The sequence below is a fragment of the Myotis daubentonii genome, chromosome 5 (assembly GCF_963259705.1).
Source record: "Myotis daubentonii chromosome 5, mMyoDau2.1, whole genome shotgun sequence".
In the NCBI taxonomy this organism is placed as follows: domain Eukaryota; kingdom Metazoa; phylum Chordata; class Mammalia; order Chiroptera; family Vespertilionidae; genus Myotis; species Myotis daubentonii.
The window spans coordinates 51,527,333-51,554,454 of record NC_081844.1 but is presented as its reverse complement, the minus strand read 5'-3'; the positions used below and the strand labels follow the sequence as shown (position 1 = coordinate 51,554,454).

The window sequence follows — 27,122 nt, the reverse complement described above, 5'->3', positions numbered from 1 at the left end:
TCCAATCAAGGCCACATACCTTGGTTGCAGGCTCTTCCCTGACCCGGGCCCTTGTCTGGGCTCATGCAGGAGGAACCTATTGTTTCTCTCACATCAATGTTTCTCTCTGTCTTTCCCTCTCTTTTCCACTTTCCCTAAAATTGAATGGAAAAAAATTCTTGGATGAGGATTAACAAAAATAAATAAATAATTTATAAGCATTTATTTGAGCTCCAAATGATGATAATTGCTGGGAAGCAAGATATCAAATGCTCCGTACAATTTGCTATTTACGAAAAAATATATCTACAGGTCTTTGTTTTGTTTTTTTACACCAAAATGCAGATATAGTTCAGGTATTGCTTGAAACCCACTCCATAGATGTGCTTGTGATGTTGATGTGTTCTCTGGTCGCTACTCCTCGATGGCAGAAAGGCCCTTCTTCTCTCCACCCTTCTTTGTGGGAGCCACTATGCTAGGCCCGAGTTGGAAAGGAAGCAAAGATTTTACGTTTAATATATATATCTATATATATATATAGCCACGTGATAGAATGATCTAGTAGAATGAATTCCATGACAAATCATATAAAATAACCATTTTCTGAAAGACACCCACAGACCACCTGAGGACAAACCCAGAGGAGCCTCCGCGAAGCGGGACAAATAAGGTACTGACCCCAGGTCGGGGTTGGAGGGGACACGCGTCTGGGAATAAAAAAGTGAACGGCGTTCCCGGGTGGGTGCGCGGGGAGGGCCTCGTTGCCAGGGATCCGTGGCCACCGCGTGTGTCTGGGCGGCTGCGGGCGAGGCCTAAGGCATGTGGGGTAGGACCAGGACTAGCACCTCCTCCGAAGGACTCCGCAGGCTCTCGGGTGGGCGCCAGGCAGGGACCCCACTGCCACTCACACATGTAAACGTCGGGTGGGCACAGGCCACGCCTGGGCGCCCAGTATAAACAGCCACGACCATGGTGGCCTCCGTCCAACTGCAGTGCCCACCCCCCAGTTGGTCCCCCGCCCCGCAATCGACTCACATGCAGACGCCAGGGGTTGCCCAGCGCACCCACACCACTCTGGTCGAGGGGGCACCCCACTCCCCAAACAAGCTCTTTGGCTTAGAGGCTCCAGAAACACAGGGCCCCAGGAGGGGCCTAAATATATTTTTATTGATTTCAGAGAGGAAGGGAGAGGGAGATAGAAACATAAATGATGAGAGAGAATCATTGATCACCTGCCTCCTGCACACCCCCCACTGGTGATTGAGCCTGCAACCTGGGTGTGTGCCCTTGACCAGAATGAAACCTGGAACCCTTCAGGCCGCAGGCTGATGCTCTATCCACTGAGCCAAACCAGCTAGGGCAAGATTTTACTTTTCATTTCAGTTTCTTCCTCAGAAAAGATGGGATTAAAGAGTGGTGAGAAGTTCAAGGGAGGATTATAAAGGAGCAAATTAGATTATGCATACTAACAAGGTTAGTCCTCCATAGCCTGCAGGAACAAGAGGAGATCCCATCAACCAGACTTCTGAAGATCCTCCTATTACCACCCTCACACTCAAGTCCCACCTCCAGGGAGGAGCTTTGGTGGGTGAGGTCCTAAAGAGATTCACCCTCCTAGTGGTATATATAGGCCAGGCTCACAATACTAAGCATTTATCTGGTAGGAGACTGGCTTCAGAGACTCTTCTTGGAGACGCACTTCAGGGACTCACTCAAAAGCCCCAGGTAAGCTGGGAGTCGGGATGATACTGGTGCGGGAGGTGGGACCAAACTGAGAGCCAGGGAGGTATTGCTCCCACCCTTGGCTTTCTGGGTGGCTACTCCAGCAGGGCCTTGACTTTACCTCACAAGCCAATCATCTCTTGGATTCAGGTTTTTTTATGACACATGCTTTCATTATTGCTGGTGTCCCTCAGCCTTGCCCTACCTCATCAAAATGCTTGCTAAAAATTCAGATACCAGGATCCCAATCTGACCTAAGAGGTGATTTAATGTCTATCTGTACCTGGAAAGTGCCCTGAAGTGCTGGTCTGAAGTTGCCTGTGGGAACCCTCTTCTAGAATGTCTCAGTGTCTGTTGTCAAATATTTTTGTTTAAAACCAGAGGTTCTGCCCTAGTCAGTTTGGCTGAGTAAATAGAGCGCTCCGGTTCAATTCTGGTCCTGGACATATACCCAGGGTATGGACACCATCCCAGTGTTGGGCCTGCAGGAAGGAGCCAATAAATGATTCTCTCTCAACATTGGTGTTTCTATCTCTCTCTTCTCTTTTTCTCTCTGAAATCTACAAAAATATATTTAAAATATAAAATCAGAGGTTCCAAGAGGTTTCCCTAAATTGATGTGTATACTGACACCAAACTGAAAGGGAGGCAGTTACTATTTTCCTGGTTGCATCTGTCTCTGGAGGAACCGATAATCAAAAATCCCATCCCCAATGACTCAGGGGGACTAAGATCAGACCTGAAATCCAGCCCACATAACCTACAAGCAGATGGCACTTTAATGCCAGCCTTGGTCTTTGCTCAATCACAATTTATCTCAGTGTGGGAGATTTGTTGGGTGGGGATGGGATGTGGGAACAGGGAAGCAGATGATGGATTGGGAGTGGAGAAAGGGGACCAGTTTGAAACAGCTGTGAGGGAGAAAGATGAAGTGGATCTGAGAACTCTGAGATGAAGGGACATGGATGAAGCTTAAGGAGGGAAGTAGAAGAGACATTTTTGGCTAGAAGAGAGCAGAGAAACACTGAAATGGAATTCAAATGGTTAATTTTTAAAAAAGTAAATTATAGAATATTCTAGGTATTCGGAATAGGAGAGAAAATCTTATGACTCATGTATGAAGAACCCATATTTTACAAGTAACCTCTTTTGCAACTTCTTCCTATAGTCGTACCAACCTTTTGCCATTTCTGGGCAGGAAATCTCTATGAGTTTACTTGTAAACTTTTTATTATATATTTCTAAAAGAGAGTCTTAATTTATCACAAGCATCAAAATGCACAGTACTGAAAAGGGTGGCCTCCCTGTGCACACATGTAATATTTCAAAAGGAGAGGGTGATATGAAGGAGGCTGGGGCTTGATCACCAAAACTCAGCGCAATGAAAACCAACAATAATGAATAATGGGCACTCGAATTCAAATTACCAGAGGTTTTAAAGAGATGAGCGGGGGAGGGTCACTTATCAATTCCGTTTTGACCACCCAAATATTAAGGTGCTATTTTTAACAATAAGAAAAGATTGAGGGAAAAGAAAAAGAATATCTAAACCATTGAATGACCCGCTGTTGTTCCTGATAAACTTCACTCACATCTGCCTCCTCCATTCCCAGTTCTCCTGGAGTGTGATTATCAGCATTTCTCTGACCCTCCAAGAGAAACCTGAGCCAGTTCATTGAACTCCCCGTCTTAGACAGCATGATTCTTCGGGTTTCTTGAGGTGAGATGTCATTTTCACTTTGAAGTGAATCTCACTTCTGTCCTGTCCAGTGACTTTGAGTTGAATGTATCCTCCTTCCTTCTTATTCCCCAAGTGCCCTGTTGAGGGTTTTGCCTCCTGTTCCGACATGGTGACGGCGACTCACCTGGGGACTTCACAAAGAAGCGTCCTCTGGTAGGCAGGACCTCGCTCTTGGTTTACAAATTCTTGTCTCTTCCCCACAGCACAAGATCACTTTTTTTGTGATGGTCAAGGGCAATGATGAATTTGCTTAGATTGACTAATTTCTCTTAAGTTGCAAAATAGGTAGACTTTACTTCTAACTCCTCCTTAAATATTGTCATAATAACTGATTTGGACTACCTGACATGATGTTCATATGGGGAGGGAAGGGTTAATGCTGATTGAACTTTTAATGGTGATATCTTTTTGTCCACAGAAACTACTTATGACTTGTGTGTTGCTTGGTTTTTGACCAGGGTCCACAGCTGATCTTCACTTGCGGAACCTGACATTAACTACAGGAGAAGGTGGCAGGAAGTCTACACGTCAGCTGGCCACTGGAACTCTTCTGGGAAGCTCCTACTGACTTCCACAGAGAGGGAGGCCTGAGCAGACCTCCGCTTCTCACTTCTCCTCACTCCTGGAGGATCACACTGACTGAAAGGAGTCACCTTCACTGCACCATGGCCTTTGCAGCTTCCCTGGCCAAGCTCCAAGCAGAGGCCAGCTGTCCCATCTGCCTGGATTACCTGAGAGACCCAGTGACCATTGCCTGTGGGCACACCTTCTGTTCCTCCTGCATCCACCAGCGCTGGGAAGGTCTACAGGGCACCTTTCCCTGTCCTGTCTGCCTCCGCCACTGCCCTGACAGGAGCTTGGAGAGGAACACCCAATTATGTCACATGACTGAGATTGTTAAGCAGATCCCCACCTCAGGGAGCCAGGAGAAATTGCAGGAAGAAATACCCCTGTGTGGGAAGCACCGTGAGGTCCTGACCCTGTTCTGTGAGAAAAGCCTGGAGCTGCTGTGTCCCCAGTGCAAGGGCTCCTTAGACCCCCCGGACCAGCCCCTGATCCCCATTGAGGATGCAGCAGCTAGTCAGAGAGGGATGCTCAAAAGGCACATTGAGGTCCTCACTAACAGCCTTGAAAGTGATGAAGCTGTATATAAAAAGCAAGTTGCAAATACTTGGGAAGTAAAGAGAAAGATGGAAAAATGGAGGGAGGAATTGGACTATGAATGTAAAGAACTTAAGTTTTTATTGGAAAGAGAGCGAGATGAAATTGATAACGATCTGCCTATAGAAGAAAATGATGTTGAAGAAAAACTAATTGAAAATGGAAAGCAAATTTCATACCATATGTTCAGGCTAAACATTCTGTTAAGTGAAATAGAAGAGAAGTGTTTGCAGACAGGCCTGGGTTTACTCACAGGCATTGAAAGCATCCACAACCGCTATGGAAACATAGAGCCCCCAGCAGTGTTTTCATGTGAATTAAAGAGGAGTTGCTGTCTCCCCCCACATTACTTGGGCCTGCATAAAATGATCCGCACGTTTCAGGTAGATTTGACCCTGGATCCTGAAACTGCCCACTCAAGTCTCATTATCTCAAGAGACAGAAAAAGTGTGACCTATTGGAGACCAGATGGCCTTCCTAGTCCCCAGGCATGCACTTCTTCCCTGGCTGTCCTGAGTTCTGAGGGCTTTGATGCTGGCAGGCGTTTTTGGCAGGTAGAAATAGGAGGCACAGGTGATTGTTTCTTAGGTGTGTGTAAGGAATCCATCCTCAGAAATACTCTCAGATCACCATCCCCAAGCAATGCATGCTGGCAATATCAGCAGAAGACTAATGTACTCCACATTTTCTGTGCAGGGCAACATAGGATTGGCGTTTTTCTGGACTATGAGTTGGGAGAGATTTCATTTTACAATTTGAACAGCAGGTCATTCTTGGATGGATTCCGTGATACCTTTACAGAGAAACTGAGGCCTTATTTCTCCATCGGACCTTCTTCAGAATCCCTCACAATCAGAGTGAAGTGATGAACAACTCGCGGGGGATTTTGTTCGCTTATTTTCTTCCCTTTATATTGAAAGGAATACTTAGCATCAAAATCCTGTTTCCTCTTTTGATGTTTGAATGTTGAAAGCGTTAAGGACTCACCCTTCTCTCCTCCCTGACCTTACACCTGGGAAAGCTAATGAGAAAGTCCAGGTGCTCCATCCTTGGGTGCAGGGGGGAAGTTCCAATCAAGCAAGTTTCCATCAGTGTCAGCAGGCTCCCAACAACAGCACCCAGTAACCAATATGAACACCATAAGCTAGTTCCTTTTCCCTGTGCTCTCAGTCCTTCTGGGATTTATTCTAATATCTACCCTTCTCTCCCCCAAAATGTCACCATGTGAGTAATATACTTTGTCATACTCTTCTGATACGTGGGGAGTCATCATCAGTGTGAACATTTGAAACCAATTTTGGGTGCCTTCCTCCCTGCCTGTGCAAGCTGGTCACCACCTTTGACATTGTGAGCAGGATTTTCCAGATATGAAGCCCACCACCACGGCTTCCTCCTCTGGCTTTGTGTGGTAACACACCCTGGCTCCCTAGGCAAGGGTGTCCTTGCAGATTGTGCTGCATTTGCTGAGTTCTAGGGAGGCTGTGTGGTAGATTTGACTGACCTAAGTCAGAAGTTTCCATAAGAAACATATTCTATTTACTATTTGTTATTTTCCGTGTAATATTTTTGGGAATTCTAAATGTCTTGCTTTGTGTCTCGTGTTTTATAACAACTTCATGTGCAGGGCTGAGCAAAAGCAGGTTGACAATAGTGTTACAAATATGTACAGTAATTAATAACAAATAACAAGAGAATAAACTTTTGCCTGCCAACAACTGTAAACATACCTTTGTTTTAAATTTCTCAACTACACCTAGATGGAGTGGTTCAGTGATTGAGCATCAATCTATGAATCAGAAGGTCTCGGTTCATTTTGATTCCCAGTCAGGGCACATGCCCAGGTTTTGGGTTTAATACACCCCACTCTTGGGTTTAAGAGTGGGGTGCGCAGGAGGCAGCCTATCAAGGATTCTCTCTCATCGTTGATGTCCCTAACTCTCCTTCTTACTGTCTGAAATCAATAAAAAAATATTTAAAATAAAATTATCACCTGATGATGTTTACTGAGAGAGAGAGAGAGAGAGAGAGATGGAGGAGAAACAGAGAGAGAGAAGCATCCATCAGTTGCTTCCTGAACTCACCCTGAGCACGAATTGGACCCGAAGCCTATGTGCCCTGACTGAGACTCAAACCTGCCCACTTTTTGTTGTATGACAAGACATTCCAAGGAACGGAGCCAAGTGGCCAGGGCTGTAAACCTATGTTTCCCAACCACTGTATGACCTGCCAAGGTCACATGCTCATTTTGACCTTATGGGAAATTGTCAACCTTTGAGAACACGCTTCTGTTTGTATGCCTGTATGGTATTGTTTACAATGTTTGGAAATAAAGTTTTACTGTGCCTATCTCTGTACTATTTGTCTCTCCATAACTGGAAGAGTTTCTCCTCAGAGCTTTTATTGAGGTACAAGGGACCACTGCACTGATCAGAATGGCCATGCTATGCTGTGGTGATCTCAGGTGCTTATTCTTGTAAAGTGCAGTGTAGGCCAGCAGGGCGCCGTTCCATTACCCACCAGGGATCTAACTCCCTCCGTCATGTGTTGTCACAGCACTGGGTCAGTACAGCTAGAGAAAGAGGGAGCATTGAAGGGCCACCCTGAGCACTGAAGGCCAACACCAAGAAGAGACACACACTTTTCTCTTTTTCCATTTTCTAAAAGTCATTGCAAGGCCCTACTTCGCTGCAAGGGGTGAAGAAGAATGCATGTATTGGGAGGTGAAAGGCTACTGTTTGCCTTGATTCATGAATACAATTAGACATTAGTGAAATGTACATTAATGATGAGTGGGAGAATGAAAATCTTTCATAAGAACTGGTAAAAATATTACCATAGGAATTTACAGTAGTTTGACATAATCCTATAGCAGTTGTTCACTAACTTCACCTACAAAGAAGATATTTATTTTAATTAAAATATTATTTATTTGTTTGAAATATAAAGCACTATTATTTTTAAAATAGGTGACTCATCAGAAAATGAATAATTGAAACTAATGTCTAAATACAATGGCATAAAAAAACATAATTGGGAGAGACTTCTGTTAACAGGTAGAGTCAGAGCTGCCTTTTTAAAACATACATATATTTCATTTATTTCAGAGATGAAGGGAGAGGGAGAGATCGACGGAAATATCAATGTTGAAAGAGAATCATGGATCAGCAGCCTCCTGCATGCCCCCCACTGGGGATAGAGCCCCAAACCCAAGATAAACATCTATGTGTGAAGGATACATCCATTGGTTGTCACCTTCAGGAGTCCTGACCAGGGCCTGGGACACAGCCTGCAACCAAGGTATGTACTCATGATCAGAATCAAATCCCAGACCATTCAGTTTGAGGCCAATGCTCCATCCACTGAGCCAAACTGGCTAGGGCCACCTAGCAAATGTTGTATGAGCTCTCACTAGATATGAGGCCCTGAGCCAGAAGCCTGGATGCATAGATCATGTCGGAGTCCCCACGATGAGAGAACTGACCTTCCAGAGATAATGTGGCTTGAGGACTTCCTCCGCAGGAATGGCTGTGTCCAAACAAGGCATAGGATAAATGTTTTCCTTAGTGAGTAAAACTAATACCTGGATTGCAGCTATTTTCCAATGAACATCGTTTAGGTTTATTTGTTGGGAAACATTTTAAAAATTAGAACAACATAGATAAATTTAGTAAAAATCACTTGTTAAGTAGGACACACTGAAAAGCAATTGCTCTCTCATGGAGAGAGGTCACCCAACCTCCTTATACCCTTCCTTCCTTACCATCCTTAAGTGTCTTCTGTGTCCATCCAAAAACATCCTAATCATACACAACACACAAGTATAGACGCAGATTATATATTAACTAGGGGCCCAGCACACGAATTCGTGCACATTGAAAGGAGCTGTGGGCTGTGAGCACAGGGGCAGGTCTTGGCCCATTCTCCATGCCCCAGCCCACCTGGCCCCTTGTCCCCTGTCTGCCGGCAGCCCCACCGTGTGATGAAAGCACCGGCCCAGCTGGAACAGGCTGATAGCAGTTTTGAGCAGTGACTGCTTCCTTGGTCGCCACTCAGGAGCAAGGGGAGGTGGAGAAGCTTTTAGGGGCCCAGCAGTCACCACTTGCACCCACTAACGGCACTGAGCAATCAGGACAGGCGCTGGCCGCAGGCAGCTGCTGCAAACTGCAGCTCCAGTTCCAGCTGTGGGTGTGAGTGTTGCCTGTGCTGGCAGTGGGTGTGAGCGCCCAGTGGGACTGTGGTGCACAGGAGCAAAGAATTTTCAGTAACAACCAGACACTTGTCTTGATGACAGTGACCAGCACCCCACCATGGTCTGGCGCCCCCGCTCCACCATGCCATCATGGCCAATGCCCACCATGTTCCATGCCCGCCCCCTGGTGGTCAGTGCATGTCATAGTGACCAGTTGTTCAGTTGTTTGGTTGTTCTGCCATTGGGTCTATTTGCATATTAGCCTTTTATTACATAGCATTGTTCCATAATACAATATGAGACAACTATGTGCTGTGTTCTACACTTTCCTTTACAAAAATAATCAGAAGAATTCTAGCCAGTTTGGCTCAGTGGATACCCCGTTGATCTGCTGACCAAAGGGTCTGAGTTGAACTCCACACAAGGCCACATACTTTGGTTGCAGGCTCTTCCCCGACCTGGGCTCTTGTCTGGGCTCATGCAGGAGGAACCAACTGTTGCTCCTAGGTCAGTGTTTCTCTCCATCTTTCCCTCTCTCTTCCACTTTCCCTAAAATTGAATGGAAAAAAATTCTTGGGTGAGGATTAACAAAAATAAATAAATACATAAATAAATTATAAGCATTTATTTGAGCCTGAAATGATGACTATTGCTGGGAAGCAAGATATCAAATGTTCCCTATAATTTTCTTTCTACAAAAAATATATCTACAGGTTTTGTTTTTGTTTTTCACACCCACATACAGATATAGTTCAGGTATTGCTTGAAACCCACTCCATAGATGTGCTTGTGATGTTGATGGTGTGTTCTCTGGTCACTACCTCCTTGATGGCAGAAAGGCCCTTCTTCTCTCCACCCTTCTTTACGGGAGCCACTGTGCCAGGCCCAAGTTGGAAAGGAAGCAAAGATTTTACCTTTATTAGTATTATTTTAATATATTTGTATTGATTTCAGAGAGGAAGTGTGAGGGAAATAGAAACATCAATGATGAAAGAGAATTATTGATCAGCGGCCTCCTGCACCCCCCGCCCCCCCCCCCCCCCACACACACACACGCAATGGGGATTGAGCCTGCAACCTGGGCATGCGCCCTTGACCAGAATTGAACCGGGAACCCTTAAGTCCGAAGGCCAAGGCTCTATCCACTGAGCCAAACCAGCTAGGGCAAGATTTTACTTTTCATTTCAGTTTCTTCCTCAGAAAAGATGGGATTAAAGAGTGGTGAGAAGTTCAAGGGAGGATTATAAAGGAGCAAATTAGATTATGCATACTAACAAGGTTAGTCCTCCATAGCCTGCAGGAACAAGAGGAGATCCCATCAACCAGACTTCTGAAGATCCTCCTATTACCACCCTCACACTCAAGTCCCACCTCCAGGGAGGAGCTTTGGTGGGTGAGGTCCTAAAGAGATTCACCCTCCTAGTGGTATATATAGGCCAGGCTCACAATACTAAGCATTTATCTGGTAGGAGACTGGCTTCAGAGACTCTTCTTGGAGACGCACTTCAGGGACTCACTCAAAAGCCCCAGGTAAGCTGGGAGTCGGGATGATACTGGTGCGGGAGGTGGGACCAAACTGAGAGCCAGGGAGGTATTGCTCCCACCCTTGGCTTTCTGGGTGGCTACTCCAGCAGGGCCTTGACTTTACCTCACAAGCCAATCATCTCTTGGATTCAGGTTTTTTTATAACACATGCTTTCATTATTGCTGGTGTCCCTCAGCCTTGCCCTACCTCATCAAAATGCTTGCTAAAAATTCAGATACCAGGATCCCAATCTGACCTAAGAGGTGATTTAATGTCTATCTGTACCTGGAAAGTGCCCTGAAGTGCTGGTCTGAAGTTGCCTGTGGGAACCCTCTTCTAGAATGTCTCAGTGTCTGTTGTCAAATATTTTTGTTTAAAACCAGAGGTTCTGCCCTAGTCAGTTTGGCTGAGTAAATAGAGCGCTCCGGTTCAATTCTGGTCCTGGACATATACCCAGGGTATGGACACCATCCCAGTGTTGGGCCTGCAGGAAGGAGCCAATAAATGATTCTCTCTCAACATTGGTGTTTCTATCTCTCTCTTCTCTTTTTCTCTCTGAAATCTACAAAAATATATTTAAAATATAAAATCAGAGGTTCCAAGAGGTTTCCCTAAATTGATGTGTATACTGACACCAAACTGAAAGGGAGGCAGTTACTATTTTCCTGGTTGCATCTGTCTCTGGAGGAACCGATAATCAAAAATCCCATCCCCAATGACTCAGGGGGACTAAGATCAGACCTGAAATCCAGCCCACATAACCTACAAGCAGATGGCACTTTAATGCCAGCCTTGGTCTTTGCTCAATCACAATTTATCTCAGTGTGGGAGATTTGTTGGGTGGGGATGGGATGTGGGAACAGGGAAGCAGATGATGGATTGGGAGTGGAGAAAGGGGACCAGTTTGAAACAGCTGTGAGGGAGAAAGATGAAGTGGATCTGAGAACTCTGAGATGAAGGGACATGGATGAAGCTTAAGGAGGGAAGTAGAAGAGACATTTTTGGCTAGAAGAGAGCAGAGAAACACTGAAATGGAATTCAAATGGTTAATTTTTAAAAAAGTAAATTATAGAATATTCTAGGTATTCGGAATAGGAGAGAAAATCTTATGACTCATGTATGAAGAACCCATATTTTACAAGTAACCTCTTTTGCAACTTCTTCCTATAGTCGTACCAACCTTTTGCCATTTCTGGGCAGGAAATCTCTATGAGTTTACTTGTAAACTTTTTATTATATATTTCTAAAAGAGAGTCTTAATTTATCACAAGCATCAAAATGCACAGTACTGAAAAGGGTGGCCTCCCTGTGCACACATGTAATATTTCAAAAGGAGAGGGTGATATGAAGGAGGCTGGGGCTTGATCACCAAAACTCAGCGCAATGAAAACCAACAATAATGAATAATGGGCACTCGAATTCAAATTACCAGAGGTTTTAAAGAGATGAGCGGGGGAGGGTCACTTATCAATTCCGTTTTGACCACCCAAATATTAAGGTGCTATTTTTAACAATAAGAAAAGATTGAGGGAAAAGAAAAAGAATATCTAAACCATTGAATGACCCGCTGTTGTTCCTGATAAACTTCACTCGCATCTGCCTCCTCCATTCCCAGTTCTCCTGGAGTGTGATTATCAGCATTTCTCTGACCCTCCAAGAGAAACCTGAGCCAGTTCATTGAACTCCCCGTCTTAGACAGCATGATTCTTCGGGTTTCTTGAGGTGAGATGTCATTTTCACTTTGAAGTGAATCTCACTTCTGTCCTGTCCAGTGACTTTGAGTTGAATGTATCCTCCTTCCTTCTTATTCCCCAAGTGCCCTGTTGAGGGTTTTGCCTCCTGTTCCGACATGGTGACGGCGACTCACCTGGGGACTTCACAAAGAAGCGTCCTCTGGTAGGCAGGACCTCGCTCTTGGTTTACAAATTCTTGTCTCTTCCCCACAGCACAAGATCACTTTTTTTGTGATGGTCAAGGGCAATGATGAATTTGCTTAGATTGACTAATTTCTCTTAAGTTGCAAAATAGGTAGACTTTACTTCTAACTCCTCCTTAAATATTGTCATAATAACTGATTTGGACTACCTGACATGATGTTCATATGGGGAGGGAAGGGTTAATGCTGATTGAACTTTTAATGGTGATATCTTTTTGTCCACAGAAACTACTTATGACTTGTGTGTTGCTTGGTTTTTGACCAGGGTCCACAGCTGATCTTCACTTGCGGAACCTGACATTAACTACAGGAGAAGGTGGCAGGAAGTCTACACGTCAGCTGGCCACTGGAACTCTTCTGGGAAGCTCCTACTGACTTCCACAGAGAGGGAGGCCTGAGCAGACCTCCGCTTCTCACTTCTCCTCACTCCTGGAGGATCACACTGACTGAAAGGAGTCACCTTCACTGCACCATGGCCTTTGCAGCTTCCCTGGCCAAGCTCCAAGCAGAGGCCAGCTGTCCCATCTGCCTGGATTACCTGAGAGACCCAGTGACCATTGCCTGTGGGCACACCTTCTGTTCCTCCTGCATCCACCAGCGCTGGGAAGGTCTACAGGGCACCTTTCCCTGTCCTGTCTGCCTCCACCACTGCCCTGACAGGAGCTTGGAGAGGAACACCCAATTATGCCACATGACTGAGATTGTTAAGCAGATCCCCACCTCAGGGAGCCAGAGGAAATTGCAGGAAGAAATACCCCTGTGTGGGAAGCACCACGAGGTCCTGACCCTGTTCTGTGAGAAAAGCCTGGAGCTGCTGTGTCCCCAGTGCAAGGGCCCCTTAGACCCCCCGGACCAGCCCCTGATCCCCATTGAGGATGCAGCAGCTAGTCAGAGAGGGATGCTCAAAAGGCACATTGGGGTCCTCACTAACAGCCTTGAAAGTGATGAAGCTGTATATAAAAAGCAAGTCGCAAATACTTGGGAAGTAAAGAGAAAGATGGAAAAATGGAGGGAGGAATTGGACTATGAATGTAATGATCTTAAGTATTCCTTGGAAATAGAGTACAATGAATTTGATAAAGATCTACTTGTAGAAGAGAATAATGTTGAAGAAAAACTAATTGAAAATGGAAAGCAAATTTCATACCATATGTTCAGGCTAAATATTCTGTTAAGTGAAATAGAAGAGAAGTGTTTGCAGACAGGCCTGGGTTTACTCACAGGCATTGAAAGCATCCACAACCGCTATGGAAACATAGAGCCCCCAGCAGTGTTTTCATGTGAATTAAAGAGGAGTTGCTGTCTCTCCCCACATTACTTGGGCGTGCATAAAATGATCTGCACGTTTCAGGTAGATTTGACCCTGGATCCTGAAACTTCCCACTCAAGTCTCATTATCTCAAGAGACAGAAAAAGTGTGACCTATTGGAGACCAGATGGCCTTCCTAGTCCCCAGGCATGCACTTCTTCCCTGGCTGTCCTGAGTTCTGAGGGCTTTGATGCTGGCAGGCGTTTTTGGCAGGTAGAAATAGGAGGCACAGGTGATTGTTTCTTAGGTGTGTGTAAGGAATCCATCCTCAGAAATACTCTCAGATCACCATCCCCAAGCAATGCATGCTGGCAATATCAGCAGAAGACTAATGTACTCCACATTTTCTGTGCAGGGCAACATAGGATTGGCGTTTTTCTGGACTATGAGTTGGGAGAGATTTCATTTTACAATTTGAACAGCAGGTCATTCTTGGATGGATTCCGTGATACCTTTACAGAGAAACTGAGGCCTTATTTCTCCATCGGACCTTCTTCAGAATCCCTCACAATCAGAGTGAAGTGATGAACAACTCGCGGGGGATTTTGTTCGCTTATTTTCTTCCCTTTATATTGAAAGGAATACTTAGCATCAAAATCCTGTTTCCTCTTTTGATGTTTGAATGTTGAAAGCGTTAAGGACTCACCCTTCTCTCCTCCCTGACCTTACACCTGGGAAAGCTAATGAGAAAGTCCAGGTGCTCCATCCTTGGGTGCAGGGGGGAAGTTCCAATCAAGCAAGTTTCCATCAGTGTCAGCAGGCTCCCAACAACAGCACCCAGTAACCAACATGAACACCATAAGCTAGTTCCTTTTCCCTGTGCTCTCAGTCCTTCTGGGATTTATTCTAATATCTACCCTTCTCTCCCCCAAAATGTCACCATGTGAGTAATATACTTTGTCATACTCTTCTGATACGTGGGGAGTCATCATCAGTGTGAACATTTGAAACCAATTTTGGGTGCCTTCCTCCCTGCCTGTGCAAGCTGGTCACCACCTTTGACATTGTGAGCAGGATTTTCCAGATATGAAGCCCACCGCCACGGCTTCCTCCTCTGGCTTTGTGTGGTAACACACCCTGGCTCCCTAGGCAAGGGCGTCCTTGCAGATTGTGCTGCATTTGCTGAGTTCTAGGGAGGCTGTGTGGTAGATTTGACTGACCTAAGTCAGAAGTTTCCATAAGAAACATATTCTATTTACTATTTGTTATTTTCCGTGTAATATTTTTGGGAATTCTAAATGTCTTGCTTTGTGTCTCGTGTTTTATAACAACTTCATGTGCAGGGCTGAGCAAAAGCAGGTTGACAATAGTGTTACAAATATGTACAGTAATTAATAACAAATAACAAGAGAATAAACTTTTGCCTGCCAACAACTGTAAACATACCTTTGTTTTAAATTTCTCAACTACACCTAGATGGAGTGGTTCAGTGATTGAGCATCAATCTATGAATCAGAAGGTCTCGGTTCATTTTGATTCCCAGTCAGGGCACATGCCCAGGTTTTGGGTTTAATACACCCCACTCTTGGGTTTAAGAGTGGGGTGCGCAGGAGGCAGCCTATCAAGGATTCTCTCTCATCGTTGATGTCCCTAACTCTCCTTCTTACTGTCTGAAATCAATAAAAAAATATTTAAAATAAAATTATCACCTGATGATGTTTACTGAGAGAGAGAGAGAGAGAGAGATGGAGGAGAAACAGAGAGAGAGAAGCATCCATCAGTTGCTTCCTGAACTCACCCTGAGCACGAATGGGACCCGAAGCCTATGTGCCCTGACTGAGACTCAAACCTGCCCACTTTTTGTTGTATGACAAGACATTCCAAGGAACGGAGCCAAGTGGCCAGGGCTGTAAACCTACGTTTCCCAACCACTGTATGACCTGCCAAGGTCACATGCTCATTTTGACCTTATGGGAAATTGTCAACCTTTGAGAATACGCTTCTGTTTGTATGCCTGTATGGTATTGTTTACAATGTTTGGAAATAAAGTTTTACTGTGCCTATCTCTGTACTATTTGTCTCTCCATAACTGGAAGAGTTTCTCCTCAGAGCTTTTATTGAGGTACAAGGGACCACTGCACTGATCAGAGTGGCCCTGCTATGCTGTGGTGATCTCAGGTGCTTATTCTTGTAAAGTGCAGTGTAGGCCAGCAGGGCGCCGTTCCATTACCCACCAGGGATCTAACTCCCTCAGTCATGTGTTGTCACAGCACTAGGTCAGTACAGCTAGAGAAAGAGGGAGCATTGAAGGGCCACCCTGAGCACTGAAGGCCAACACCAAGAAGAGACACACACTTTTCTCTTTTTCCATTTTCTAAAAGTCATTGCAAGGCCCTACTTCGCTGCAAGGGGTGAAGAAGAATGCATGTATTGGGAGGTGAAAGGCTACTGTTTGCCTTGATTCATGAATACAATTAGACATTAGTGAAATGTACATTAATGATGAGTGGGAGAATGAAAATCTTTCATAAGAACTGGTAAAAATATTACCATAGGAATTTACAGTAGTTTGACATAATCCTATAGCAGTTGTTCACTAACTTCACCTACAAAGAAGATATTTATTTTAATTAAAATATTATTTATTTGTTTGAAATATAAAGCACTATTATTTTTAAAATAGGTGACTCATCAGAAAATGAATAATTGAAACTAATGTCTAAATACAATGGCATAAAAAAACATAATTGGGAGAGACTTCTGTTAACAGGTAGAGTCAGAGCTGCCTTTTTAAAAAATATATATATTTCATTTATTTCAGAGATGAAGGGAGAGGGAGAGATCGACGGAAATATCAATGTTGAAAGAGAATCATGGATCAGCAGCCTCCTGCATGCCCCCCACTGGGGATAGAGCCCCAAACCCAAGATAAACATCTATGTGTGAAGGATACATCCATTGGTTGTCACCTTCAGGAGTCCTGACCAGGGCCTGGGACACAGCCTGCAACCAAGGTATGTACTCATGACCAGAATCAAATCCCAGACCATTCAGTTTGAGGCCAATGCTCCATCCACTGAGCCAAACTGGCTAGGGCCATCTAGCAAATGTTGTATGAGCTCTCACTAAATATGAGGCCCTGAGCCAGAAGCCTGGATGCATAGATCATGTCGGAGTCCCCACGATGAGAGAACTGACCTTCCAGAGATAATGTGGCTTGAGGACTTCCTCCGCAGGAATGGCTGTGTCCAAACAAGGCATAGGATAAATGTTTTCCTTAGTGAGTAAAACTAATACCTGGATTGCAGCTATTTTCCAATGAACATCGTTTAGGTTTATTTGTTGGGAAACATTTTAAAAATTAGAACAACATAGATAAATTTAGTAAAAATCACTTGTTAAGTAGGACACACTGAAAAGCAATTGCTCTCTCATGGAGAGAGGTCACCCAACCTCCTTATACCCTTCCTTCCTTACCATCCTTAAGTGTCTTCTGTGTCCATCCAAAAACATCCTAATCATACACAACACACAAGTATAGACGCAGATTATATATTAACTAGGGGCCCAGCACACGAATTCGTGCACATTGAAAGGAGCTGTGGGCTGTGAGCACAGGGGCAGGTCTTGGCCCATTCTCCATGCCCCAGCCCACCTGGCCCCTTGTCCCCTGTCTGCCGGCAGCCCCACCGTGTGATGAAAGCACCGGCCCAGCTGGAACAGGCTGATAGCAGTTTTGAGCAGTGACTGCTTCCTTGGTCGCCACTCAGGAGCAAGGGGAGGTGGAGAAGCTTTTAGGGGCCCAGCAGTCACCACTTGCACCCACTAACGGCACTGAGCAATCAGGACAGGCGCTGGCCGCAGGCAGCTGCTGCAAACTGCAGCTCCAGTTCCAGCTGTGGGTGTGAGTGTTGCCTGTGCTGGCAGTGGGTGTGAGCGCCCAGTGGGACTGTGGTGCACAGGAGCAAAGAATTTTCAGTAACAACCAGACACTTGTCTTGATGACAGTGACCAGCACCCCACCATGGTCTGGCGCCCCCGCTCCACCATGCCATCATGGCCAATGCCCACCATGTTCCATGCCCGCCCCCTGGTGGTCAGTGCATGTCATAGTGACCAGTTGTTTAGTTGTTTGGTTGTTCTGCCATTGGGTCTATTTGCATATTAGCCTTTTATTACATAGCATTGTTCCATAATACAATATGAGACAACTATGTGCTGTGTTCTACACTTTCCTTTAAAAAAATAATCATAAGAATTCTAGCCAGTTTGGCTCAGTGGATACCCCGTTGATCTGCTGACCAAAGGGTCTGAGTTGAACTCCACACAAGGCCACATACTTTGGTTGCAGGCTCTTCCCCGACCTGGGCTCTTGTCTGGGCTCATGCAGGAGGAACCAACTGTTGCTCCTAGGTCAGTGTTTCTCTCCATCTTTCCCTCTCTCTTCCACTTTCCCTAAAATTGAATGGAAAAAAATTCTTGGGTGAGGATTAACAAAAATAAATAAATACATAAATAAGTTATAAGCATTTATTTGAGCCTGAAATGATGACTATTGCTGGGAAGCAAGATATCAAATGTTCCCTATAATTTTCTTTCTACAAAAAATATATCTACAGGTTTTGTTTTTGTTTTTCACACCCACATACAGATATAGCTCAGGTATTGCTTGAAACCCACTCCATAGATGTGCTTGTGATGTTGATGGTGTGTTCTCTGGTCACTACCTCCTTGATGGCAGAAAGACCCTTCTTCTCCCCACCCTTCTTTACGGGAGCCACTATGCCAGGGCCAAGTTGGAAAGGAAGCAAAGATTTTACCTTTATTAGTATTATTTTAATATATTTGTATTGATTTCAGAGAGGAAGTGTGAGGGAAATAGAAACATCAAATGATGAAAGAGAATTATTGATCAGCGGCCTCCTGCACCCCCCCCTTCCCCCCCCCCCCCACACACACACGCAATGGGGATTGAGCCTGCAACCTGGGCATGCGCCCTTGACCAGAATTGAACCGGGAACCCTTAAGTCCGAAGGCCAAGGCTCTATCCACTGAGCCAAACCAGCTAGGGCAAGATTTTACTTTTCATTTCAGTTTCTTCCTCAGAAAAGATGGGATTAAAGAGTGGTGAGAAGTTCAAGGGAGGATTATAAAGGAGCAAATTAGATTATGCATACTAACAAGGTTAGTCCTCCATAGCCTGCAGGAACAAGAGGAGATCCCATCAACCAGACTTCTGAAGATCCTCCTATTACCACCCTCACACTCAAGTCCCACCTCCAGGGAGGAGATTTGGTGGGTGAGGTCTTAGAGAGATTCACCCTCCTAGTGGTATATATAGGCCAGGCTCACATTACTAAGCATTTATCTGGTAGGAGACTGGCTTCAGAGACTCTTCTTGGAGACACACTTCAGGGACTCACTCAAAGGAGCAGGCTCCAGGTAAGCTGGGAGTGGGGATGATACTGGTGCAGGAGGTGGGACCAAACTGAGAGCCATGGAGGTATTGCTCCCCACCCTTGGCTTTCTGGGTGGCTACTCTAGCAGGGCCTTGACTTTACCTCATAAGTCAATCATCACTTGGATTCATGTTATTTTAAGACACATGCTTTCATTATTGCTGGTGTCCCTCAGTTAGCCTTGCCCTACGCCATCTAAATGCTTGCAAAATATACAGATATCAGAATCCCAATCTGACCTATGGGGTAACGAATAACCCTTATGTCAATACCTTTGTGGAAAGTGCTCTGAAGTGTTGGTCTGAAGCTGCCTGTGGGAATCCTCTTCTAGAATGTCTCAGTGTCTGGTGTCAAATTCTTTTTGTTTAAAACCAGAGGTTCTGCCCTAGTTGGTTTGGCTCAGTGGATAGAGCACATGGGTTCGATTCTGGTAAAGAGTATATATGTAGGCTACCGACTCCAGCCCAAAAGTGGGGCACACAGGAGACAGCCTATAAATGATTCTCTCTGGTCATTGATGTTTCTATCTCTCTCTCTTCTCTTTTTTTCTCTGAAATCAATAAAAATATATTTAAAAAATCAAATCAGAGGTTCCAAGAGGTTTACCTAAATTGATGTGTATGCTGACACCAAACTGAAAGGGAAGCTGAGTTCTATTTTCCTGGTTGCATCTGTCTCTGGAGGAACAGATGATTCAGGCAGACTGAGATCAGACCTGAAATCCAGCCCACATAACCTACAAGCAGATGGCACTTTAATGCCAGCCTTGGTCTTTGCTCAATCGCAATTTATCTCAGTGTGGGAGATTTGTTGGGTGGGGATGGGATGTGGGAACAGGGAAGCAGATGATGGATTGGGAGTGGAGAAAGGGGACCAGTTTGAAACAGCTGTGAGGGAGAAAGATGAAGTGGATCTGAGAGCTCTGAGATTAAGGGAAATGGATGAAGCTTAAGGAAGGGAATAGGAGAAACCTTCTTGGCTAGAAGAGAGCAGAGAAACACTAAAATGGAATTCAAATGGTTAGGTTTTTAAAAGTAAATCATAGCCCTAACCGGTTTGGCTCAGTGGATAGAGCGTCGGCCTGCGGACTGAAAGGTCCCAGGTTCGATTCCGGTCAAAGGCATGTACCTTGGTTGTGGGCACATCCCCAGTAGGGGGTGTGCAGGAGGCAGCTGATCAATGATTCTCTCTTATCGATGTTTCTAACTCTCTATCCCTCTCCCTTCCTCTCTGTAAAAAGTCAATAAAATATATTTTTAAAAAAATAAAAGTAAATCATAGAATATTCTAGGTATTCAGAATAGGAGAGAAAATCTTATGATCTCATGTATAATGAACCCATATTCTATAACTATGCTTTCTGCAACTTCTACCTATAATCATACCAACCTTTTGCCATTTCTGGGCAGAAAATATGAGTTTACTTGTAAACTTTTCATTATATATTTCTAAAGGAGACTCTTAATTTACATACTTCTTCATTAAAATTTTAAAATTATTTATTTTTTAGTTTATTTTTTATAGTGAGAGGTTGGGGTAAGGGGGAGAGAGAGAGAGAGAGAGAGAGAGAGAGAGAGAGAGAGAGATTGGAAATGAGAAAGGGAAATTGATTTGTGGTTCCATTCTGTCATACATTTATTGGTTGCTTTTTGTAAAGTGCTCTGACCTCGGATTTAATCTGAAACCTTGGCATATTGGGACTAACAGAACTACCTTGAGGTGCGTGGGACATTGGGGAAGTCCCTCTGCTTTGCTCATCCACAGATTCAAATATTAATCTCTCCCAGAAATGTCCTCACTTCACACCCAGAATCAGTGTTTCACTTACTAGCTGGCTATGTAGTGGACCAATCAAGTTGAAACATTATTCTTTAGAGTTTTCTCAATCCCTTATATTTCCTGTGCATAGGTGGTTCGGAACTCTGATGAGATTTATATTCATTTATCTGGCAAAACTTCCTCACAAATAATGGTATAGTCCCTCCAACAGTTGTATGATATATATGTTAGAAGCCCGTTGCACGAAGATTCTCGCAATAGGCCTTCCTTCCCCTGGCTGGCTGCACTGGTCTCTCTCCAGCACCAGGGACCCAGGCCTTTGATCCGGCCCCAGTGGAGAAGCCAAGCCTCTTCAGTCTTCAGTCTTCACTCTGGCTGGAGCCATCAGTCTTCGCTCCATGCCTGCATATGCAAATTAACCGCCATCTTTGTTGGGTTAATTTGCATACTCATCCTGATTGGCTGGTGGGCATAGCGAAGTAACACCAATGTGCACGTTTCTTTTTTACTAGTGTAGGTATATATTTTTAGGGAGGGAGGGAGAGAGAGTGCCAGAGAAGCATCAGTGTGACAGAGATACCGGAATTAGTTGCTTCTCTTACCTGACACAATCCCAGATGGAACCTGTGACCTTGAGGTGCGTGGGACAATGCTCCAAACAACTGAGCCACACAGGCCACTCTTTTTTAATATATATATATATATATATATATATATATATATATATATATATATATATATATTCTATTTATTAATTGCCTTTTAGACTTAGAGGAATGGGGGGACGAGAGAGAGAGAGAGAGAGAGAGAGAGAGAGAGAGAGAGAGAGAGATTTGTTCAACTACTTGTTACTGCATTCATTGTTTAATTATTGTATGGGCCCTGGCCTTTAACTGAACCTGGGCCCTTAACACATCCCTATCATGCTCCAGCCAACTGAGTTCCTTGATCACGATCACTTTTACAAAAAATATTAAAAGGAGCAGTGTTCTGTTGCACACACTTCTGCATGAATACTTTATGAAATAAAAATTAAAACTTTCCTGGAATCTTCTGAAAAGATTTTACTTTCTATTAAAATGCTTTCTCTTCAGTGAAGCCATCTTTGGAATTAGTTTTTACTATCACCTTATATGTCATCTTGTCTTCAACCTGATAATCTTCTTTTTGTCCAGACCTTCAGAGTTTCAAAGTAGCTTCAAGCTGAGGAAAGGTCATTTTTCCACAGTTCAGTTCACTGAAAAACTCCCACCTCCCACTGAAACTCATAGTCCAGGCCCTAACCCCAGTGGATAGAGTGTCAGCCTGTAGACTGAAGGATCCCAGGTTTCATTCAGGTCAAGGGCACAGGCCTGGGTTGTGGGCTCAATCCCCAGTAGAGGGCATGCAGGAGGCTACCAACCAATGATTATCTCTCATCATTGATGTTTCTATCTCTCTCTCCCTTTCCCTTCCTCTCTGACATCAATAAAAATATATTTTAAAAAAAAAGAAAGTCATAGTCCACGAGTGAAGCAATCACATTGCAAGAACTTCTGGGACAATTGGAAATATTATGAACACTTGCATTGGTCCACCTCATTTATCACAAGCCTCAAAATGCACCATCCTGAAAAGGGTGGCCTCCCTGTGCACACATGTAATATTTCAAAAGGAGAGGGTGATATGAAGGAGGCTGAGGCTTGATCACCGAAAGTCAGCACAAAGAAAGCCAACAATAATGAATAATGGACACTAGAATTCAAATTACCAGAGGTTTTAAAGAGATGGGGGGGGGCACTTTTTTTAACAATACAAGATTGAGGAAAAATAAAAAGGATATCTAAGCCATTGAGTGATCCCAAATTTGTTCCTGATAAACTTCACTCACATGTTCTTTCTCCATTCCCAGTTCTCTTGGACTGTGACTATCAGCAATTCTCTGACCCTCCAAGAGGACCCTGAGTGAGTTCATTGGAACTCCCCATCTTAGCATTATTCTTTGGGTTTCTTGTGGTTTGTTGTCATTTTCATTTTGAAGTGACTCTCACTGCTGTCCTGTCCAACGACTTTGAGTTGAATGAACCCCCCTTCCTTCTTATTCGCCAAGTCCCCTGTTGAGGGTTTTACCTCCTGGTCCAACATAGTGACGGTGACTCACCTGAGATCTCCACAAGGAAGTGTCCTCTGGTAGGCAGTGCCTCGCTCCTGGTTTACAAATCCTCTCTTCCCCACCGCCCCACAGCACAGCATCAGCTTTTTGTTTTGTTTTGTTGGGTTTTTTTGATGGTTGAGGGCAATGATGAATTTGCCTAGATTGACTAATTCATTTTAAGTTGCAAAATAGAATTTCCTTCTAACTCCTCCTTAAATATTGTCATGATAAATGATTTGGACTACCCGACATATTGTTCATACGGGGAGGGAAGGGTCGATGTTGCTTGAACTTTTAAATGATGATATCTTTTCCTCCACAGAAATCACTTATGACTTGCATGGTGCTTGGTTTTTGACGAGAGTCCACAGCTGATTTTCACTTGGGGAACCTGACATTAGACACAGGAGAAGGTGACTGGAAATCTGGGTGTCAGCTGGCCACTGGAACTCTTCTTGGAAGCTCCTACTGAGTTGCACAGCGAGGGAGGCCTGAGCAGACCTCAGCTTCTCACTTCTCCTCGCTCCTGGAGGATCACACTGACTGAAGGGAGTCTCTTCTGATAGTCACCTTCACTGCACCATGGCCTTTGCAGCTTCCCTGGCTGAGCTCCAAGCAGAGGCCAGATGTCCCATCTGCCTGGATTACCTGAGAGGCCCAGTGACCATTGCCTGTGGGCACAACTTCTGTCCCTTCTGCATCTACCAGTGCTGGGAAGGTCTACAGGGCACCTTTCCCTGTCCTGTCTGCCTCCACCACTGCCCTGACAGGAGCTTGGAGAGGAACACCCAATTATGTTACATGACTGAGATTATTAAGCAAATCCCCACCTCAGGGAGCCAGAGGAAAATGCAGGAAGAAATGCCCCTGTGTGGGAAGCACCGTGAGGTTCTGACCCTGTTCTGTGAGAAAAGCCTGGAGCTGCTGTGTCCCCAGTGCAAGGGCTCCTTAGACCCCCCGGACCAGCCCCTGATCCCCATTGAGGAAGCAGCAGCTAGTCAGAGAGGGTTGCTCAAAAGGTGCATTGGGGTCCTCACTAAACACCTTAAAGATGCTGTAAAGGTATATAAATACCAAGGTGCAAATATTTTGGCAGTGAAGAGAAAGATGACTAAATGGAGGAATAAACTGGACTATGAATGTAATGATCTTAAGTACTCCTTGGAAATACAGTACAATGAATTTGATAATGATCTACTTGTAGAAAAGAATAATGTTGAAGAAAAACTAATTGAAAATGGAAGGCAAATTTCATATCATATGTTCAGGCTAAGCAATCGGTTAAGTGAAATAGAAGAGAAGTGTTTGCAGACGGATGAGGATATACTCACAGGCATTGAAAGTATCCACAACAGCTATGGAAACATAGAATCCCCGGCCACCTTTTCATATAAATTAAAGAAAGAGATTTTCACTCTCCCCCCACATTACTTGGGCCTGCATGAAATGATCCGCACGTTTCAGGCAGATTTGACACTGGATCCGGAAACTGCCCATCCAGACCTCCTTATCTCAATAAGTGGAAAACAGGCGACATATTGGGAACCAGACCGCATTCTTAATCCCCAGGCACTGACTTCTAACCCAGCTGTCCTGAGTTCTGAGGGATTTGATGCTGGCAGGCATTTTTGGGTGGTGACCATAGGAGGCACAGGTGAATGTTCCTTAGGTGTGTGCAAAGAATCCTTCCCCATAAATACTCTCATATCACCATCGCCAAGCAATGGCTGCTGGACTCATACATTTGGCCCTTTCTTTATTCCAAAAGAGATTGGTGTTTTCCTGGACTATGAGTTGGGAGAGGTTTCATTTTATAATTTGAAGACCTGCTCATTGTTGTACGGAATCACGGCTACATTTACAGGAAAACTTATGCCTTATTTCTCCATTGTATCTTCAGAACCTCTTACAACCAGTATCATCAGAGTCTAGGGATGACAAATTTGAAAGAAATTTTGTATGTGCTTAGTTTCTACCCTTGCTGTTGAAAGAAATACTTACAATAAAGAGCCTGATTCCAGTTTTGATGTTTGAATGTTGCAAGTTTTTAGGATGCACCCTTCTCCTCCCTGACCTTAAACCTGGGAAAGCTGATGAGAAAGTCCAGGTGCTCTATCCTTGAGGGTAGGGGGAAAGTGTCAATCAAACAAGCTTCTGCCAACAGCACCCAGTACCTGCCATGAACACCACAAGCTAGTCCCTTTCCCTGTGCGCTCAGTCATTCTGGGACCTACTGTAATACCCAGCCTTCTCTCCGTCCAAAGCCTCATCATGTAATAAACTTTTTCATACTCTTCTGGTATGTGGTGAGTCATCATCAGTGTGAGCTTTTGAAACCAGTTTCAGATGGCTCCACCCTGACTATGCAAGCTGGTCACCACCTTTTCCAGATAGGAAGCCCCCCACCAGGGCGTCCTCCTCTGGCTTTGGGTGGTAACACACCCTGGTTCCCTAGGCAAGGGTGTCCTTGCAGCTTTGTTCTGCATTTGCTGAGTTCTATGGAGGCTGTGTTGTATATTTCACTGACCTAAGTCAGAAGTTTCGGTAAGAAAGATATTCCAGGCCAGCCAGTGATGCTCCCTCAGTGGTTGAGCATTGACCTATGAACCAGGAGTCAAGGGCACATGCCCTGGTTGCTGGCTCAATTCCCAGTAGGGGGCATGCAGAGACAGACAATTGATGATTCTCGCTCATCAATGATGTTCTATGTCTTTCTCTCTTCCTTTCTGAAATCAAGAAAATTTATGTTTTTAAAAAGAAATATATAGTATTTACTTTTTATTATTTTTTCCATGTGAGAGAGAAGCACCAATCAGTTGGTTCCTGTTCTTACACTGACCAGATTGAATCTGAAAATTCTGCTCTGAATGGGAATCCAATCTGTGACATCTTTGAGGTAGGAGATCACATTCAAACAAACTGAGCCACCCGGCCAGGGCTGTAAACCTACCTGTGACAATCCCTGTAGATATACAAACATCACATACTCATTTTTGGCATTAAGTGAAATTTCCAATCTTTGAGAATATGCTTCTGTTTGTATGCCTGTATACGTATTGTTTAAATATCCTATATAATAAAATCCTTATATGCAAATCAACTCAACGGTGGAACAGCCGGTCACTATGACGCACACTGACCACCAGAGGGCAGTTGCTCCATGCAGGAGCTGCCCCCTGGTGGTAAGTGTGCCCCCACAGGGGGAGCACCGATCAGCCAGAAGCAGGGCTCATGGCTGCCGAGCCCAGTGGCGGTGGCTGCAGCCTCTACCAACTCTATAGCAGCGCTAAGGAGCAGCCAGCAAGTGGGCTGTAAGGACCGAGTGGTCCCGGATGGCAAGAGGGCGCAGGTCAGGCTCTGAGGGACACACACACACACACCAGTGCATGAATTTTCTGCACCGGGCCTCTAGTTTGGAAATAAAGTTGTGGTTTGCATATCTCTGTACTGCTCATCTATCTCCATATCTTGAAAAGATGCTCAGCAGAGCTTTCATTGAGGTATAAGGGACCACTGCATTGACCAGAGTAGCCCTGCTATGCTGTGGTGATCTCAGGTGCTTATTCTTGTAAAGTGCATTGTAAGCCAGCAGGGCGCTGCTCCATCACCCACCAGGGATCTAACTGTCTCAGTCATGTGTTGTCACAGCACTGGGTCACTACAGGTAGAGAAAGAGGGAGCATTAAAGGGCCACCCTGAGCATTGAAGGCCAACACCAGGAAGAGACACACTCTTGTCTTTTTCCATTTTCTCAAAGTCATTGCAAGGCCCTACTTCTCTGCAAGGGGTGGAGAAGCATGCATGTACTGGGAGGTGAAAAGCTACAGTTTGCCATAACTCCTGAATCCAATTAGACATCAGTGAAATGCACATTAATGATGAGTGTGAGAATGAAAAGTCACTAAAACTTGTATCTAGATCAGTGATGGCGAACCTTTTGAGCTCGGCGTGTCAGCATTTTGAAAAACACTAACTTAACTCTGGTGCTGTGTCACATATAGAAGTTTTTTGATATTTGCAACCATAGTAAAACAAAGACTTATATTTTTGATATTTATTTTATATATTTAAATGCCATTTAACAAAGAAAAATCAACCAAAAAAATGAGTTCAGAGGTGACACGCGTGTCATAGGTTTGCCATCACTGATCTAGATTAACATAGATATTTACAACACTTTGACTTAATCCTATTAGTAGTTGTTGGGTAATTTCCCCCAGTAGAGAAGACATTTCAGCCGTAACCGGT

The 27,122-nt window shown here is 44.5% G+C and overlaps 3 protein-coding genes and 3 pseudogenes across 3 annotated transcripts; 3 read left to right on the top strand and 3 right to left on the bottom strand.

Annotated features, from left to right (window-relative positions):
- Positions 1–1,453: 1,453 nt before the first annotated feature.
- Positions 1,454–3,607, bottom strand: LOC132236131 (small ubiquitin-related modifier 1-like; annotated as a pseudogene).
- A 500-nt stretch (positions 3,608–4,107) lies between these two features.
- LOC132236130 (tripartite motif-containing protein 60-like) lies at positions 4,108–5,469 on the top strand. Its single transcript, XM_059699522.1, has one exon. The coding sequence runs from the start codon at positions 4,108–4,110 to the stop codon at positions 5,467–5,469; it is 1,362 nt and encodes a 453-aa protein (XP_059555505.1).
- Positions 5,470–10,071: 4,602 nt separating this feature from the next.
- LOC132236129 (small ubiquitin-related modifier 1-like) lies at positions 10,072–12,225 on the bottom strand (annotated as a pseudogene).
- Positions 12,226–12,725: 500 nt separating this feature from the next.
- On the top strand, positions 12,726–14,087 carry LOC132236128 (tripartite motif-containing protein 60-like). The gene has a single exon (XM_059699521.1). It carries the CDS (start codon positions 12,726–12,728, stop codon positions 14,085–14,087), a length of 1,362 nt encoding a protein of 453 aa, XP_059555504.1.
- An 8,475-nt stretch (positions 14,088–22,562) lies between these two features.
- On the bottom strand, positions 22,563–22,864 carry LOC132236127 (small ubiquitin-related modifier 1-like; annotated as a pseudogene).
- A 592-nt stretch (positions 22,865–23,456) lies between these two features.
- On the top strand, positions 23,457–24,806 carry LOC132235434 (tripartite motif-containing protein 60-like). Its single transcript, XM_059697767.1, has one exon. The coding sequence runs from the start codon at positions 23,457–23,459 to the stop codon at positions 24,804–24,806; it is 1,350 nt and encodes a 449-aa protein (XP_059553750.1).
- The last annotated feature ends 2,316 nt before the right edge of the window (positions 24,807–27,122 follow it).